At 44.1% G+C, this 18,925-nt stretch overlaps 1 protein-coding gene across 4 annotated transcripts in view; it reads right to left on the bottom strand.

The window, feature by feature from the left end:
• Positions 1 to 18,662, bottom strand: part of KIT (KIT proto-oncogene, receptor tyrosine kinase) — an 83,557-nt gene extending 64,895 nt beyond the window's left edge. For 3 of the 4 annotated variants that reach the window (XM_033214652.1, XM_033214650.1, XM_033214649.1), the window contains exon 1: positions 18,467 to 18,662. In XM_033214652.1, coding sequence (XP_033070543.1) covers positions 18,467 to 18,533 — 67 coding nt within the window. In that variant the 5' untranslated portion in view covers positions 18,534 to 18,662. The remainder of the gene's footprint in view (positions 1 to 18,466) is intronic. The other variant, XM_033214651.1, reaches the window with a different exon arrangement.
• Between the last annotated feature and the right edge of the window lie 263 nt (positions 18,663 to 18,925).

An 18,925-nucleotide genomic window follows, 5' to 3' on the forward strand; every position in this document is an offset into this window, starting at 1 on the left:
CACATTGGTTTAAAAGCACACTAATGGACAAAATTAGTTTATTCAAATTTGTTTCAACATTCATCAGAACCCTTGCTGGTCAATTTGCTTAATGAGTATTCACTTTTCCCTTAATTTTTCTTGGGTGACATTCACTTAGAGCAAAACATTAAGCCCGTTTCCCTTTGCAAAGAATTCTTAACGACCAGCCCTGTGTTTGAAATGATTTCTTCTCAATCTCTTTGTGGAAAACAAGAGGAAATGTCTAAAAACAATCTTGCTCTATTTTCCAATATTTAAATAACAAAAGTTTCCAATATTTCTACTGAGAAATCTTTCCTTATTCTTTATATGGCTTTAGGATAATGGCCATCCCCAAAAGCAGAGGGGTAAAGAGGTCAATTCTAAAATTGTAACCTTTTAGTAGGTAATTTAAATCAATGGCCAATTGGAGGAAAACTCAAGTTGGAGGAAGGAAATTTATTATTTTTGGAAATCTAAATTAATATTATGTCAATCCCTAGCAGCATTTTTTCCAGAAATGATTATAATTAGAGATATGCAAATTTTTCAGTAGGAAAAAAAATCAGAGAAAAATACACCTAATTAAGAAATGTTGTTATCTTTATCAGATGGCATTAAGTATAAATGTGGTTTAATACTTTTAAAACTATAAAATAGCACTCTCTCCTTCAGAACTCAAGGAATCTCACACCAAACAAATGATGACAAAAGCATATCAGTTCTTATAAATTTTCCTCAGAAATAATAGCTCAACAGTGAGTTTCCTGGCACTCGGATGATTTCAGCCACTATATTTTGTCATAAACAATAAGCTTAGAAAGCTAATGTTAGGTAGGCCATACAGTGTTCATTTCCATAGTAATCAGTTTGCAGATAGTTAGAAATTTTTAATAACTTATTTTGGAAGCAAATTATTTTGAAAAACAGCTACTTGTGAGTTGAGATTTCAAGACAGGACTTCAGTCCAGATTTGGTCAACCCAAAGGTTGCCAAATTTTATGTTAAAATGTCAATATAGATTCTGGGAAGATGGTGGTGGCAGCATAATTATTATAATCTCCCCAACCATAAAAACCGACAAAGAGCAGACTCAAAAACCATGGACAACATCCACAACAACTCTAGATGACAAACTACCATCAGCTACAAGAACCACCATCAGGCACTCACCGGAAAGCTCAGAAGGTCATCCCGAGAGCAGACAGAGAAAAAAGGTCCAGTTTAATTAGTGAGTGTGGAGAGGGCTGTGCCACCTGTATGTCCAATGTGCCAGAATGTTATGGAGTGGGAGAGGTCCAATTCCTATGAATTAACAAGCCAAGGCAAAGCTCCTGGGGAGAAGCTCCTGGGGATGAGATCTAAGATAAGGAAATAGGGGCACGGTAAGGGAAAGTCTGGGCAGGTGAGCAGTGTGGGTAGGGACAAAAAAAAAAGTCTTAGGATATAGGAAAGTAGAGTTCATATTTTTATTACCACTTTATGAAAACAACTATGAGGTCGGGTGCAGTGGCTCATGCCTGTAATCCTAGCACTTTGGGAGGCCAAGGCGGCCAAACTGCCTGAGCTCAGGAGTTCAAGACCAGACTGGCCAACATGGTGAAACCTCATCTCTACTAAAAATACAAAAAATTAGCTGGGCGTGGTGATGCATGCTACTCGGGAGGCTGAGGCAGGAGAATCTCTTGAACCAGGGAGGCAGAGCAAGACTCTGTCTCAAAAATAAAATAAAATAAAATGAAAACAACTAAGAGTCTCCTAGATCTCTGATGCTAGGAAACCTACACTGGCCCTCCTAAAAGTATAGAAAAACTCAGTTAACAGAAAAGAATCACAGTTGAATTCCACATAGTTATTTTTAAAGAAAAATTAAGGAGCAGAATGACATCCATCGTGTAAACAACAAAATCAGGCCTGAAGGGCACAAAGGAAAGCTATGACCTAATATTTCAGAAGAAGCTAAGAGAAATTAACTAAATGAAAGATGCCATGAAGAACAGCATAAATCAGAATTTTTAAAACTCAGAAATGATTGAAGAAAATTAAGATTTAAAAATGGACGCAAAAGAACTAAGAATTAAAAATAAAGAAAATCATTTCAGAAATGACAACACGAGAGCAAATAAATATGAACAGTGCCTTAAATGAACCAGAATACACAAAGGAGGAAAATTTTTTAATTCAAACGGATTATGATGAGATTGGAAGGATTTGAGGGAAAGTGGCAGATACAGAATACAGGCAAAGAAGGTCTAACATGAATAACGGGAGTTCCTAAAGCCAACAAAGAACAGAACAAATCGTAAATGAAATCTTTACTGGAGAGGAAATAAAAAAGAACTCTCAAAAGTACACATTAAAGCAGCACATTGTGTCTATGCGGAAAAAAAAATCAACCTACAGCAGCCAATACTATAAAACTAACTAGTGGACTTTAAAGAATAAAGGTGGAAAAACATTCCTTTGGGTATCTAGGCAAACACACCAAGTTAAATTTGAGGGAAAGAAAATAAGATCATCATCAGATTTTGACACTACTTTATGGCAAAAGGCAATACAGTAAAATAATAAAGGTATCTGAGCAAAGATAAGATGGGCCAGCAATTTTATACTAGCCAACCTGACCTTTAAATATAGAGACCACACACTAGCCGTTGTGGACATATAATTCAGGAACTACTTCCCATAAGGCATCTATTAGAGGGTGCGTTTCAGAAAACGAAAATGCCAGGAAAGCCATGATATGAGGACTGGCCCCCAGCATTAAACAGATATTTACCTGTACAGCTAAAACTAAATGATGGTAACAAGGGAGACAGCAGAGTATATAACTGCTGTATGCTCTGAAAAATGAGTACAGCCATCGGAAAAATGGAGAATAGGTGAAGTTCCGAAAAGTAGAATATGTTTGCTGATTGACTTTTAGATATTAACTGGAAGTAAACGAATATTACTTCCAATCCCCAGCTCAGGAGAGTAAAGAGAGAGCAAAGAACAAACGCTGGCTAATTTAAATGTTATGGTAGCAAACCAATGAAAAATAGCTCCCTCAAAAAGAGCAGACAAGGGTATTATTGAAAGGTATTGGTCTGAAGGCAATCATTAAAACCAAAAATACAAATCTAACAAAAATATGAATCTTCACAAATAACCAAAGGTACACCAAAAAGAGAAAGCAAGAGAACACACCACTTACGCAATACCCTCATTAAAAAAAAAAAAAAAAAAACTGAATATGATCAAACGTCTAAGTCACCAATTTACAGGACATATTCAAAATGGTACAGGTGAAAACCAAGGAATGCAATCAGAATGAAAAGCTGCACAGGACAACTGCAGTTTCCTTAACAAAAAAGGGGCTAACACCTACACAAAAGAAATGACTTAAAGGACATATCAACTAATTACAATGTGTAGATCTTGTTTGCTTTCTTTTAAACGTGCAAACATTTGTTTATATTTTTATTTACCTTCAATAGGAAAATGTGAATACTAGATATTCAATGACATTATGTAATTATATTTATTTGGAAAGGTTTGATATTGGCATCCATCATTATGTTCAGAAAAGAAGGTCTTTGTAGTTGAGGACTACCCACTGAAAATATTTATATATGAAATTCTATGATGCTTGAGACATGCTTGCCAATAATGGGAGATAAAGTGGGTAGAGGCTGTATTGGTAAGTGTTGAAGCTAGATGGTTATATGAGGGTTCATTACACTATCCTATTTGAAATGTTGCCATAAATAAAAATAAACATTTTTTTAAAGTTCAGTTCTTTCATATTGAAATAAAATGGCTGCTAACACATTTTCAAACAAGCCAGGGAATATTCTAGAAGTCATAGACTCCCTACTGCTTCTTCAACCCTTCCCTAGTCAACTGATAATAAATTTAAATAGGGTCTACTTAAATGTAGACCCTGAAATTCTCACCCAAAACAATAGGTGCTAACCAGTGATAATTACTGTAGATAAAAGGAATTGTGAAACCTGGAGCAAATATAGTTAAGCAGCTGAGTTCATAATTAGTTAAGCAGCCACCTACAGACCTAATGCTGCTAATTTCATTGAACTTGTCAACTGACACCCTGCCAAGCACCTCAAGATTCCTCTTTAATGCCTTCAACCAAGGCTATGGTCACTATGGATGCCTTCCTGCCCATATTCCAAGAGGGTACCACTTTCTATCCCCAGACAGACTTTCTCTTGGATTCCTTCCTGAGAACCAGAACAATACCATCTGCAGCAAGAGTCCTACTCCAGTGCCCAAGAATTGAAAGAGAAGGAACTTTCCCTTCCTGAGGAATGCAATGGTGTCAGTTCTCAATTTGAGGCGTCCTTCATTTGAAACTGGAGAGCTTATCCCTTCATGGAATTGTGAAAGGTCACCCTAAAGCGAAAATGCAAAAAGCCGGATGAAGTCACCCTGTCACCTCTCTGCTGGCACCTCACCCAGGCCAGCTACAGTAACAGGAGCATTGAAACTTGACATGCAGTAGGGCTGATGGTGGCTAACCAGCACCGTGTCAAACAGACTGACAGTTATTACAACAGTTATGATTAAAACCGAAGTCTGTCATATTTCTCCCCCAGGGAAAAGCTTTATTTTTATATTTAGGTTTGATGAATGAACAGCTATGCAGAAATGTGATTGGACACAAAGGATCTGGCCTAAAGGTGATGGATGGAGTGGGGAAACCCAGCAAGACTGCTCTGGACAATTCCCCCTCCCCCGGGGATGGGGCAGGACCCCTCGGGAACGAAGGTCTTCCAGGAAGAAGGGAGAGAGTGACCTTGCTAGGTTTTATGACTGGCTTTGGGAGAAAGGAGTTCTAGTTTCTATGACCTGCCTTGGGGAAAAAGAATTCTGGTTTCTGTGACTCACTCTGGGGAAGAAAAGGGTGCAGGAACCAGAAGAGGACAAGGACCTGGCTTCTGACGCCTTCCAGTCTCCTCTTGGTCAGGGTAGTCTGCATGCCAGGGTGCCATGCTTTGGGGTTTAATGAGCCCTGACAGCAGGTCCTTGCAGTTTTCACAGGAAAGTTGTGATCTAAGTAATTGGCTTTCAGTCCCCAAATTCCACAGGACTTTACGGCAAAGCCTGGTTGAAATGGCCAAGTGTTAGAAGAATCTCTTTAAAGTTGAAATTCATCAAGTTCTTCAGCTGAGGGCCTAAATCCCAGATGTACGGTTAGCAAGAGTTAGGAGTTCGGTCATATTTTAAGAAAAACATGAATGAATTTTAAAAAGAGGTGCGGAACCTCCAGTCCTTGGAGAGATACCAAAGAGCATCTAGCCTGGACCCTGAAGCATCTCTCTCAGCTGTGAAAGAGCATTCCAGCACATTCCAGAACAAACAGTTCCAAACCTGCAGACTAAAGCACATTAAAGGCGCCAAAGGTCCTGAAAGTGAAGACACCTGTCACTAGTCAATCCTCTTTGGTAAATCCTCCATCAAAAACACCTGTTGAATCAAGAGGCCTGCTGCTCTGAATTTACAAACTGGGGCAGGGACATGCTGGGATGGAGCTGGTGCTCAGTCCTCTGGAGGGAAGGACTGGTGGCAGGTAGTGAAAAGCGCCTCACAAAGCTTCCCTGACTCCACTCCTGCCAGTCTCCCCCAGCTCCTGAATCTCCTTTTCCTGTTGTTCTAGTTGCCTTCTCTGGCTTTCCTCTTCGTTGAACTGGTGCCCTTGGACCTTCTGCATAACCTTTTCTCTTTCTTCCTTAACTAACCATAATGTGGAACTGAAATAAGTCTAAATTAAACTGCTTTCTATGAGAGCACCTCAAATTACTTCTTTTTTTTTTTTTTTTTTTTTTCTTTCTGGACTCCTGGACTTTCCTCTCTCCTGGAGAGAAAAATAATTCACTAAAACATAAGCCCCAAGAGAGGACAAAGACTTTTGCCTGGTATGTTCACTGCTATACCTCCGATGCTTCAAATTTATTCATTTGTGAATAAATCTATGGATTTCTGGTATAAGGTCAGATTAAACATACGAGACGAGACCAAAAGAATGGAGAAAGACGCTGTAACGTTAAGTGCCCCCGCTGTATGGCCAGAGCTGGTGTTCCCAGTGGCCAGGATGGTGCAAAGCCACTAGCCCCCGTGGGGGACCCACCTCACTTGCAGGCACACACACATGCTCTGGGCCAGCCTCTTTGAAAGGCAGTGGTTCTGAAACCAAGATGATCTTGTTAAATAATATCCCTTGAAAATGCTGGAATGTAAATTGGGCAACACATTCAGATCTACTAAAAAAACGCACAAACCCTTCTACATATGCTGGTTTATTTTAAAAAAGCAAAGGGAGGGGGGGTCCTCTTTTATCAAAATGATGCTTTTTGGTTCGGCTAAAAATGTATATACTATTTCCCAGCAGTACATATACAGACTATACTAAGTAGAGAAACATTTAAACATTCCAATTAAGTATTTTCATTAACTATCCTAATACATTTTAGGTTAAGAATACTGGCTTAACAATGACAAAAATTCTAAAAACCAGTCCCTGTGGTGTTTTAATAACCAAATAAATATCACCCATCTCTTGAATTGAAAATCTTTCTCAGGTACCTTCTCTCAACATCAGCCATAAAAAGAAAGTCTGCATTGTGAAAGTTAGGATGGAATTGCATTTAAAGTACTTTATGAGCCAAAATTTATATCCTTTGAAAAGTACCTATACTACCTTTACTTCAGTCTTTCCAAGTAGAATTCTCAAGATCTTTTTAACATAGTCTTATTTTTAAGCATGCACTAGCCAAGTAGAATAATAGACAGCCAACGTCTCCTGCCACCTTTCACACTTCTAAAATCTCCAGTAAATATTTTCCCCAGAAGCCAATTGAATCCCGTTCTGGAAATACTTCTTTTCCAATAAAAAGAGACACATTAACTTCCAGAGCTCTTTGTGATAATGCTCTCCTTTGTTCTAACTCTGTCAACTAATTCCTCTGCTTAAGAACCTACGTAGGGGCCGGGCGCCGTGGCTCAAGCCTGTAATCCCAGCACTCTGGGAGGCCGAGACGGGCGGATCACAAGGTCAGGAGATCGAGACCATCCTGGCTCACCCGGTGAAACCCCGTCTCTACTAAAAAAATATAAAAAACTAGCCGAGCGAGGTGGCGGGCGCTTGTAGTCCCAGCTACTCGGGAGGCTGAGGCAGGAGAATGGCGTAAACCCGGGAGGCGGAGCTTGCAGCGAGCTGAGATCCGGCCACTGCACTCCAGCCTGGGCGACAGAGCGAGACTCCGTCTCAAAAAAAAAAAAAAAAAAAAAAGAACCTACGTAGGCCATTATATTTAAATTACTTCGAGTCCCAGAGTTGTTTGGAAGAATTTTCTAACACCCTCTGAAATGAGTTACCTGGGGTAAAGCCAAATGAAGGTGGATATTTTGCCTCACTAAGCAATTTAAAAATACAAGGTAAAGGAGAACCGTTTCACCTTTTTCATTTTCCCTCTTATCTTTTTTCTTCTTGGTCAAGAATGAGGCATTCACTACTGGCAAGTGCTATCAGACACGCCTTTTCCTTAAGTGACAGAGTTCTGCCCACCACAAACAGCCACCTCCTCCTCCCTCCCCAGACTCCCTGGGTTGGGGAGGGCAGCCACCAGTGTGTCCCTAATAGCTTTATAAAACAGGACTAGGGGGATCCGGGGAAGAATCTCAAAATGCTCCGAATCACACAGGCCCCTTATCAAGGTTTGCAGGCTTGTTTATTGCTGTCTTTGCTTCAATGAATGAACTGACATAAATAAGGTGTATTATTTTGCTAAATATTTAAAATATGTTAATAAGCAAATGAAAGGTCATCTACTGCCACAATCAGAAGTTGAGCCCACAAAATCTCTAATCTTGGCTAGGGGTGGGGAAGGTGGGTAGGGAGAAGGGAGCAGAATTAGCCTTGGACTTAAAAACAACTAAAAATACATATCTATACTGGATGTGCATTGAACACATTGAATAGGTAATACATGCGAAAGTGATATCCATACTTTTCCATTTTTAAGTTATTTCTCTGAATAGGCAACTACTCAGCCAGATTAGATTTACAAAACTCTCATCACATACAGCACTGCAGGAAAGACTTCAATTATTGAAGAATAAAAATCCAGGTGCCCTAAAAATTATCCCATCTCATCTCCCACTAGTCTCTACAGACGTTCCCTCGGTGGGAGCAGAGCCTTCTGGCTAACTCTAACCTTTGCTTCTCTTCTTCACATCTTGACCAAATTCCACCCCACTCTTCTAAGATTTAATTCAGGCCCCTATCTTCCTTTCAATTGGCCATTCAATTCAAGAAGTGATGCCTATGTCCTCCAAACCAATGGTAATGAATAGGACCCAAATTGTTAATTTAAATCTTATTATAAATCCTGTAACATTGGCGCCTACCCAGGACCATCTTCCTATAGGTCCTAGGCTCCTTAAAGGCAGGGATCCCATCTTAGATATCAATTTCGAAGTGACAGGTATTAATAAAATGTTATCAACCAATAGCTGCTGAATTGCAATTTCCTTTCTACCACCTTCCCCACTGGACCATGGGTTGATCTCAAACGTGCCACTGAGCCATGACCACTAAATGACTAGAGGGAAAGGACAGATGGAAACGGTAGTCAAGAGTGGTGGGTAACCAATCCATCCCTGAGTAATCAAGAGAAAAGGACTTTGGGAGCTGTCCTTCATCCTTACAGACTTTCTGCCTACGTGCTGTGTTACAGCACAGCGATTCTTAGGGTAGGGCTAAATGATTAATCACGGATTTTTGTAGACCTTGAGCTTCCTTTTATTTGTCTTATTTTGACACTCAGTTTAAGCTATCACACAGTACAATTTCTTCTGTGGTTAGATCCCGCCACACCTAACAGATCGATAACCCATTTTGAGGCTGTGGGTTCTTTACTGGCTGTTCTCAATATAGCCGAAATTGTGACTATAGTAGTGGATTATGTTAGAGTCTAGTCAGCATTTATGAGAAACTCTGCTCCACAGCCAAGGCAGTGAGGAAAGAAAAACGGTCGGTTATTTTCCCATTTCCGAATTATTCCCAAACGATTTCAGGCAGGCCCTTAAAGGGCCGTCAAACCAACTGAGTTGGGGAGGACCTAAGAACCATTTCAAAATGACAATTACTTGGTTTTCCTCACAGCTCCAGCAAAGGCCCTATAACCAAATAAAGTCTCTGCCAACCCTTCCAATGAAAGTATTTTCCCATAAAAAAAAAATTGCTGGACGGAGTGGCTCACGCCTGTAATCCCAGCACTTTGGGAGGCCGAGGCGGGTGGATCACAAGGTCAAGAGATTGAGACCATCCTGGCCAACATGGTGAAACCCCGTCTCTACTAAAAATACAAAAATTAGCTGGGCATGGTGGTGTGAGCCTGTAGTCCCAGCTACTCAGGAGGCTGAGGCAGGAAAATCGCTTGAACCCGGGAGGTGGAGGCTGCAGTGAGCCAAGATCACACCACTGCACTCCAGCCTGGCGACAGAGTGAGACTCTGTCTCAAAAAAAAAAAAATTCAATTTCCTTCTGGGGCAATTTAAATGACTCTCATTTTGTTCTGCTCTTCACTCACACACTAAAAATATTTTAAGACTGTCATTCACTAAAACTTCCCTCACCTTATCTTCTTCAGGCTTAATAAATCCAATTTCTTTAAGTTGCCTTCAAAGGACCTATTTATTTCCCAAAGCTTTCATCAATTCTATGTCCTCCTCTATACCCAATATGGCCATTTTATTCTGAGAAAAACAAAAAACATACCTTCAACATGGCCTAATGCAGGGAAGAATCCAGGATTCTCTTCCTAGTATACCCTTCTTTTCATGAAAACTTCCGTTTCACCATATGACTGGTTCACAGTTAACACACCATTCTTTATAATCCCCAATGCTACCATAATATTATAGAGCCATGTTCTGTGACTTTGGGGTTTAGTTTTATTTCTTACAGAGACCTGACCCTAAGAAGAATTTCACTGACATCTTCCCTCTGTGTCTGTGAAACTGAGTTTCAAGAAAATGCAGCTCACAAATAATCAATGAACAAACAGCAGAGTCCAACATCATATTCTCTCCCTCAAATAGGCCACCCCTCCTCTTGGCTTTATTTCCACTAATTCCATAGTACCGACATTACTCCCAGTTACCTACACCCATGATAATTCCAGTTCTCCTTCCCCTTAGTCTCAACAGTGCCTGATGAAGGTGCCCATAAATAGGCTGAGTGAGTGAAGACCTGCACCTTTATCCTCCTCTTGTGTCTTAAGGGCACTTACTTTCCAAAGCATGCACCCTAATACCCAGGTCCTATACCCCTTCACTCAGAGATAATCTAAAGAGCCCATCTTCTCCCCAGCTCCCCAACACATAGCTCGTAGCCATGAATTTAACCCTCCTAAACAGTCTCCACAAAAAATCTCCCTTAGATACTTGTATGCAAATGTTCATTACAGCATTGTTTGCAACCCAAATGTCCATCAAAGGAGGAATAGGTAAACAGAATGTGATCTATACATACAATGGAATATTTTTCAGTCTTAAAAAGGAAGAAAATTCTGACTTATACTACAACAGGGATGAACCTTGAGGATGTTACGGTACGGTACGTGAAATAAACCAGTCCAAAAAAAACAGACAAATTCAGAATGGTTCTGCATTTGCGAGGTACCTGGAATAGTCAAATTCAGAGACAGAAAGTAGAATGGTGGTTTCCAGAAGCTGGGGGAGGGAGAGGGGAGCTGCTCTTCAATAGGTACAGAATTTCAGTTTTGCAAGATGAAAGTGTTCAACAATGTGAATGTACTTACCACTATTGAACTATACATTTAAAGATGATTAAGGCAGTAAATTTAACATTATGTATGTTTTACTATTAAAAAAAAAAAAAAAGGTGGTGGCTTACACCTGTAACCCCAGCATTTTGGGAGGCTGAGGCTGGGGGATCGCTTGAGCTCAGAAGTTCAAGACTACTCTCTACAAAAAGTAAATTTAAAAGATTAGCCGGATGTGGTGGCACACGCCTGGGGTCCCAGCTACTCAGGAGGCTACTCAGGAGGCTGAGATGAGAGGGTCATTTGAATTCAGGAGGTGGAGGCTGCAGTGAACCATGATCGTGCCACTGCACTCCAGCCTGGCAACAGAGCAAGACCCTGTCTCATAAATAAATAAATAATAAAACAGACTCTCACTCAGTCTTGGTTGCCCACAGCAAGGGAGTGTCCAAGTTTTAAGGCAGGGCTTGGCCTCTGGCCTCGTCAGACTATTGAAACAGGTTGGGGAGTGTGCCTAACTGGACAGAATGGTGGAATAGGCAGCCCTGGACTAGTAAGCAAAGCTTGGGGGGCCACTCCTCGGTCGAGTCCACCTTAGCCTTGACTTCAAAGCCTTCTTCATAACCTAGACCAAACTCAGCACTAAATACACATGCCCTCTATGCTCCTTGAGGTTAATAAGAGGAGTCTTACCTTCCCAGTCAATTCCCTACCTCCAAACATAATACCAAAAGAAAGGTTTGATAATCCTCAAGTAAGATCCTAATGCCTTGCTCCATGTACTGCAGTTTTTTCCAGCTGAAGCCACAACTATACTGCCCTCTTCCTTTAAGGTTCAGAAATTAATCTCAAATATTATCTCCTATGTGGATGCTTTTACTGATTCCTGATCTCTATTACCTGCCCATCAAGATTTAAGCTCATCTCCTTGAAAATCCTGCCCAGAGCATTTTGCACGTAAGACAACCAAATTCTACTTCGAATCAGGGGCTGTGCTCTTGCCCTGGCCCTCCTCCACCCCCAGCCTGTAACGGAGGACCAAGGCATGGGGATTGATAAGCCTGTTAAACTGAATCCAAAATGTTTACTGAGCATTTATTATGTTCAAAACTTAGTGTAAGTGCTGGAGAATAGAAAAGATGTTATACTAATACTTATTGAACACCAACCACTGTGTCTAGCCTGGGGCAATGGCCAAGTTCAGCTTGGTCCTTGAACTCCTAGACAGAGCAGTCAAGGAAAAGCTCCTCGACTGCCTACATGAATTTATTCACCTAGAGAAAATGGCCACTTGCAGACATTCCCCCCATCTAAACTTTTATCAAGAAATTTGTATCTCTTTTGGTGGAAAGTAACCCAAGAATACAGCTAAACAAAGGGCCAAGCATATAAATATGCATTACCACTAATTGCAGTATATTAATTAAATGTAACAACTTCATCTTAATACAAAAAAAAAAAAAACACTCTACACATTCTGTTTACACATTTTCAACGTTTTTCTTTTTCTTTTTCTTTTTTTTTTTTTTGAGACGGAGTCTCGCTCTGCCGCCCAGGCTGGAGTGCAGTGGCCGGATCTCAGCTCACTGCAAGCTCCGCCTCCCGGGTTTACGCCATTCTCCTGCCTCAGCCTCCCGAGTAGCTGGGACTACAGGCGCCCGCCACCTCGCCCGGCTAGTTTTTTGTATTTTTTAGTAGAGACGGGGTTTCACCATGTTAGCCAGGATGGTCTCGATCTCCTGACCTCGTGATCTGCCCGTCTCGGCCTCCCAAAGTGCTGGGATTACAGGCTTGAGCCACCGCGCCCGGCCTTCAACGTTTTTCTAAGACGCAAAGCTGAAAGGGGAACATAAGAAAATCAGCCCGATAGTGGAGTCCACACACTTCCTCTATGAGGGGCACTATGCTAAACATATTACATGCAGAATCTCATTTAATCCTCACAGGGGCCCTATGTCATCATCTCCATTTTACAGATGAGGAAATGAAGCTTAAGGAGAGGTTAAGTGTCTTGTCCCAGAGCACACAGCAGGGAAGAGGCAGAACTGGAATAAAAATCCAGGGTGTCAATTTCAGAGCCCAAGCTTGTAATTAACTGATGCCACATGTCCTGAATAATAATTTGGCTTAAACCTTAAATTTCGCAAAAATGTTGAAAAGCTGTCAGAAAGGTATGCATGGGAAGATGTCTAACAAGTGTGTCATAACCAAAATGTAAGCATGACAGTTAAAACATAAGATGAATGGGAAAAGTACCAGACACAAATGTTTCTGTTGAAGAAATCTTATAAGATGTGTAGTTTGTTTTTTTCCCCTCCAGAGAAAGAAAAAGTTCAAGATCTATTCAATCTCTAAGACTAGAGATTTCCTCTGATCAAAAGCTAAATAAAACAAGACCAAAAAAATTAAAGTTTATTTTAAAAACTGTCGGCTGGGCATGGTGGCTCATGCCTGTAATCCCAGCACTTTGGGAGGCCGAGGTAGGTGGATCACCTGAGGTCAGGAGTTCGAGACCAGCCTGGCCAACATGGTGAAACCCTGCCTCTACTAAAAACACAAAAATTAGCCAGGCATGGTAGTGGGTGCCTGTACTCCCAGCTACTAGGGAGGCTGAGGCAGGAGAATCGCTTGAACCCGGGAGGTGGCGGTTTGCAGTGAGCAGAGATTGCGTCATCGCACTCCAGCCTGGGTGACAAGAGCAAAACTCAATCTCGAAAACAAAAAAACTGTCAAGTTCATATTTACTGCTACCCATGCTCAAGAATCATAGAGAAGTAGTCAAGTTCTATATATACCTGAGGCATTCACTCATTTATTAGGTGCCTACCCCATCCCAAACCCTGTGCCAAGAACCTTTACAAATATCTGTAAGGCCAGGCGCAGTGGCTCATGCCTGTAATCCCAGTGCTTTGGGAGGCAGAGGTGGGCGGATCACCTGAGGTCAGGAGTTCAAGACCAGCCTGGCCAACATGGTGAAACCCCATCTCTACTAAAAATACAAACATTAGCCGAGCACGGTGGCGGGTGCCTGTAATCCCAGCTACTCAGGAGGCTGAGGCAGGAGAATCGCTTGAACCCGGGAGGCGGAGGTTACAGTGAGTCAAGACTGTGCCATTGCACTCCAGCCTGGGCAACAGGGCGAGACATTTTCTTTAAAAAAAAACAAAAAACAAAAAACTCTCTAATCTTTAGGGCAAGCATCTTAAAAGAGGGGGCATTATTCCCATTTTAGGCACAATAATAATTCCTGTTTTACAGATGATAATTATGGCTAACACATATTGAGCCTGTACTATGAGGCACCATTCCAAAAGTTTTACATGTAGCAACACATTGACCGGCACAGAGAGGTTAAGTAATTTGTCGAAAGTCACAGAGCTAATAAGTGGCAAAACTAGGATGAACAATGAAAGCTCAAAAAGGTTAAGCAATTTGCTCTAAGGCCACCGAGCTGTCAGTCATGAAGCCATCAGACCAACACAAGGTAGGCAGGCCTGTGCTCCTCCCACTTGTCATCTGCCTGGTTCCAGGGGCATATTTGGATTCCTGCACTCACCAGTGCCCAGTGGGAAATGCCTAAGGGATGGCAGGCCCTAGAGCCTAATCAACCTGAAGAGCACAGGCCTCATCTGCAGGAGCCATGACCTATAATTCTTAAAGAGGAGACATAAATAGAGATCTTGATTTTAAAATCTCTAGATTGCTTAATAACACGCCTCAATGTTTTCTGAAAAGCATCATGTAGGCCAAAGAAAACATGTCTCCACGGGCTATCAGATTACAACTGCTCTTTACTTATTAAGAGTCTTAGGTCAAAAGATGAGCTGTAGGATCATGTCCAAAAAATGTCAGAAATCAGAGCTGCTGCGCCAAGCCAACTCAACTCAATTCCTCTCTACATACAACAAAGATTTACACTGGATTTGCCCTCCAGGCAAACTTTTACCTCCTCTAACTCACTCCCAGGCCTTCCTCATTCTGGACTTATAGCTGTGGCAATATCTATTCAAGTTACCAAAACTGCACATGAAATTTGCATATTTGGACTCCTGCAAATGTCATTTGATCTCAACTTTTAAAAGTTACCACACATTAATGCAGCAAAAGAAAGCACTTCCCACATCCTAGCCTGCCAACTCTTAAACTAAATTCATTCTGAAGAAAACGCTGCCACAGCCTTGACCACTACTTTGAAGAGGTCCCCACACTGCAGTCCAGCTCTGAGAATTCCGCTCAAGACACCGAGGTTCATTTCTTTGTGTCCTTCTTTAATCCCCTGGAAAAGACTTGAGGATATGAGTCAAAACCCTAAGGGTAACTTCGAAGGGCTGTCAACAACAGCAGCACAATTCATCACCACAACATGTGTACATAAATGTGCTCCAAGGGAAGCCCGCACAATACTTGGCACATTTCTGACGAGAATTTCTTTTGGAGAAAAAATGGCTTCGGATGGTATACTGTCGTTATTTCTCACCGTGCTATCCAGGGTAAACAGCCAATGGCATCAGCCATTATTGGGGGTGTTCTCTTTCACACCTATGCACAAGACCATTTTTATGTTTTGGAGTGGGAAATGAATTTTTAACTGGCTTGCATCATTTTAGAAACAGCTTACCTTCATTTCTGAGGGATGCTAACTAGAATGAGACACCTAACAACTAAGCCAGCATACCACAGGGTCAAATGCCTACAACCCTTCCTCCAAGCTAAAATTTAATTAATCCTCCCTCCACAAATACTCCCCTTTCATAAGACATGCAATTCTAAATATTTTTCACCAAAATTGGGAAGGTAGTGACATTGGCCATTCTGCAGTCCCAGAACTTCCAACAATCCCTGGCACATAGTAAAAACTCATTAAATATTTTTGAATGAGTCTTACTACAGATTCTGGTGAATCATGTGAATGGTTATAGAGCTGGGCACATAGAGCCAACCTCATCAGGCTTCACCACTGATGACTTGATGCTTATCCTTAGCCAGTTTCTCCAGATGTAAAATGTTAGGGGTAATACTACTACTACTTACTAGGCTCATTGAGACTACTAGAAATAGCAGGTAAAGCCCCAAGCAACAGGCCTAGCACACAGTTTCCAACTGAAGAGCAACAACTATGTATAACACACGTTATACAAAATTTAAGGCCCATTAGAAAGCATGCTATAAATGCACAGCATACATGATTTAGAGAGTCATGAGGAAAAAATATGGGGATGAGTGGGGGAAAAAACAGAATAGGGATAAATGAATTATCTGGGATATTTATTTGGGATATTTCCAGCAGGATAACAACTTAGACTGCCTTGCGTACAGCTGCTGATAATGACTCCAGCCTCACACCTGCAGGAACGAAGCGGGGAAGGTATGATTCACCATTCCTTGCAGCTCCATCCTGTTAGGCACAGGAGCTGTAATAATAGCGTGGTGGTGGGGGGAGGAGGAGAATGATGGTTAGGACAAAGTGGGCACCTCCTAGCCCTCAAAGGGCAATGCAGAGGAATATATGGGAATTGAGGGGTGGGAAGCATAAGCCACAGCTCCTTGCTGCAGCCAGGGGCAGACCGGTCAGATGCACCCATACTCCATGAGGTCCCCGTGAGCAGGAGAGGCAGAGGAATTTCAGTGAGGCAGACAGGGACCGGGGGAACAGTTGAAAAGAGTGCTGAGTCTACACTCAGAACATTGGAGGAGAATTCTGGACCCAAAGGATCCTTCATGATGCAGATGCCTCCTTGTACTCTGGAGGACACTGGGTTCCCCAGAATTTAAGCAACCTGACTTAAGCAACCTGCCCAAGGGCACGCAGCCAAGAAATGGCAGAGAAAAGGAGAACCCAAGGGACAGAGCAAGGCTTTGTCGTTACACCACACTGGCCCCCCAGGAGACAGACCTTAAAATTCCCTTTGCCAAAAATCTATTGGGAAGAAGAAAACCATTGATTCTTTTAATTTTGTAAAAGGGAAATATTCGATGTGGTCTTTCTAGTCTCCTACTGGGGTCTAGTTCACATACCTTAACTGATATTAAAAAGGTCAAGGCACAAAAACATAAAGACCAGATGTGTTGTTTTAAGCTAGGTGATCAAATCCTCCAGGGAATCCGAACACTCCCTCGTGACCCCTGCTGACCCCTCCTGCTGCACAGGGGTCCAGATGCAAGGCCTCTCTGCCCCCACAGGAAAGCCCTCACAATAGTTACAAGACCAGGACGCGGGAGACTGCGCCTGGAGACTTTATAGAGAAACTGACCGGTAGTAGACAGTCTCACAACCGTTCATTGCGCCGCTTCCCTTCAAGCGCTTGATTCCAGCTAAGACTTTCTATCCTTACACCATCAAGGTAACCTTAAAGGTTTGTTTTTAAAATGACCTGGGAGAGAGCAGGGCTTCAGGGGTGAGCTGGGCGACCTGCACTCGCGCGCACCAGCGACACCTGGAAAAAAGGGAACGGGAGGCAGGAATCTGACCGAGGGGCTCCAGCAGCCTGCGAATCCTTCACCTAAGACCCAAGTTCCCGCGCGGATATACCTGGTTTTTTGTTATAGCTTTAAGAACTGAGTAGGATTTGCAGAAAGTTCCACTCCATCTCCCACCCCACCCCCAGGCAGCCCTGAAGTATAGAAGTCCCCTCCCCGGGGGCAGGGAGGCGGGCTGTCACAAATCTCAAAAATTTCCGAAGAAAACAGGATCTGCGAATACAGGTCGCAGATACCGGGACTAGGGGCTTCCAGAGCCCGCCAGGCAGGCCGGGCACACTGGCCGGCGTGCTAGGCAGCCGGGGTCAGGGCTCGCATAGTCCCAGCACGCTGTCCCTTGCCTTCCCGGAGCAGGCGGCAAACGCAGCTTCTAGCCGCCCCGGGGCGCGTGGCAGGAATGAAACTGCGCCGTGGCCGAAAGGGGCGAGCACGGGATATACGAAAGCAAAAAGTCTGCAACCTAGCGGCTGCTTTCCACACGCCCTACCCAAGTTGTCCCTGTACCCACCACCTCCAGGCTCGCGGGAGTCCGGCCCCACAGCCGCACGCAGCGCACTCCCAGCGCAAAACCCTAACCCGGAGGCGGGGAAATCCGCAGGCTTCGATTCGTCTCCACGGGTGGCGCCGTGAGCAGAGGCGGCAGCGGGTCGGTCCCCAGCTCTGGGCACAAAGAGCGCCTGCGGTTGGAAGGCAGCAGCCGCAGAGGAGAGACAGGGCTCTCTAACTTTGCCCTCCGCGCGGCGGAGAACCTGCAGGCAGGTCCTCCTGGGCACCGGTCACACACACGCAACTTTTAAACAAAAGGAAGCTGCGGCCGCGCCTCGCACGGCGAGAGAAGGCGCTCGGTGGGAACCCCTGAGCCCCTCGCCTCCGCCCCCCGCGCAACGTCGGCACAAAAGCCACCCCAAACTCGCACGCAGCCTGCAGCCTCGCTCACGCTTAACCTCCCCTCGCTGTCCTCATTCCCGAAGAACCCCGGCTTCGCGTCCCCACCACTAGCAGCTGGGGTCTCGCGCAGGTGAGCGAGGCAAGGCGCAGGAGAGTCCGAGGGCCACCTGGAGTCTCCCCCGGAGACTGGAACGCAAGGGCATGGAGGGTCCGCAGTCCTCTCTCCGGATGCACCCCGGCGTGTACCACCCTCCCGGGCACAGGCTTCGCCGAGGAGTCGCACGGTCGGGGTGCCAGCCGCGGTGACCCACCTGTCTGGACGTGGAGCAGGAAGAGCAGAACGCAGAGAAAATCCCAGGCGCCGCGAGCGCCTCTCATCGCGGTGGCTGCGCTGGGATCCGAGGTCTGGTCCACGTTCCAGCTCTCGCCCAAGTGCAGCGAGCGCGGCAAAGCCGAGCCCCCAGAGCTGTGAGCGCCGAGCAGCAGCCCCTCCTCCCAGCGCCCTCCCTCTGCGCGCCGGCCACGCCCCTCCTCGCCTCCCCTACCTAGCGCCCGCCCGGGTCTCGCTCCTTCCCGGCGGCGTCTGGCCCCTGCTCTTTCGACGTGTTAATGCCGGGGGGCTGTGCCTGCGGGGAGGAGGGCGCGCGCGCGCCCTAGCTCCCACCTCTTGTCCCCGGAGCCCCTTTCTCTCTCCACCTCTCCACCCCTGGGATGTGGTCGGCCCGCCCGAGGCCGTTCCCGTACCAAAGAGGTGCTGCCCGCTCGCTTTG

Source organism: Trachypithecus francoisi, unplaced genomic scaffold, assembly GCF_009764315.1.
Source record: "Trachypithecus francoisi isolate TF-2019V2 unplaced genomic scaffold, Tfra_2.0 Lachesis_group1, whole genome shotgun sequence".
NCBI classification, from domain to species: Eukaryota; Metazoa; Chordata; class Mammalia; order Primates; family Cercopithecidae; genus Trachypithecus; species Trachypithecus francoisi.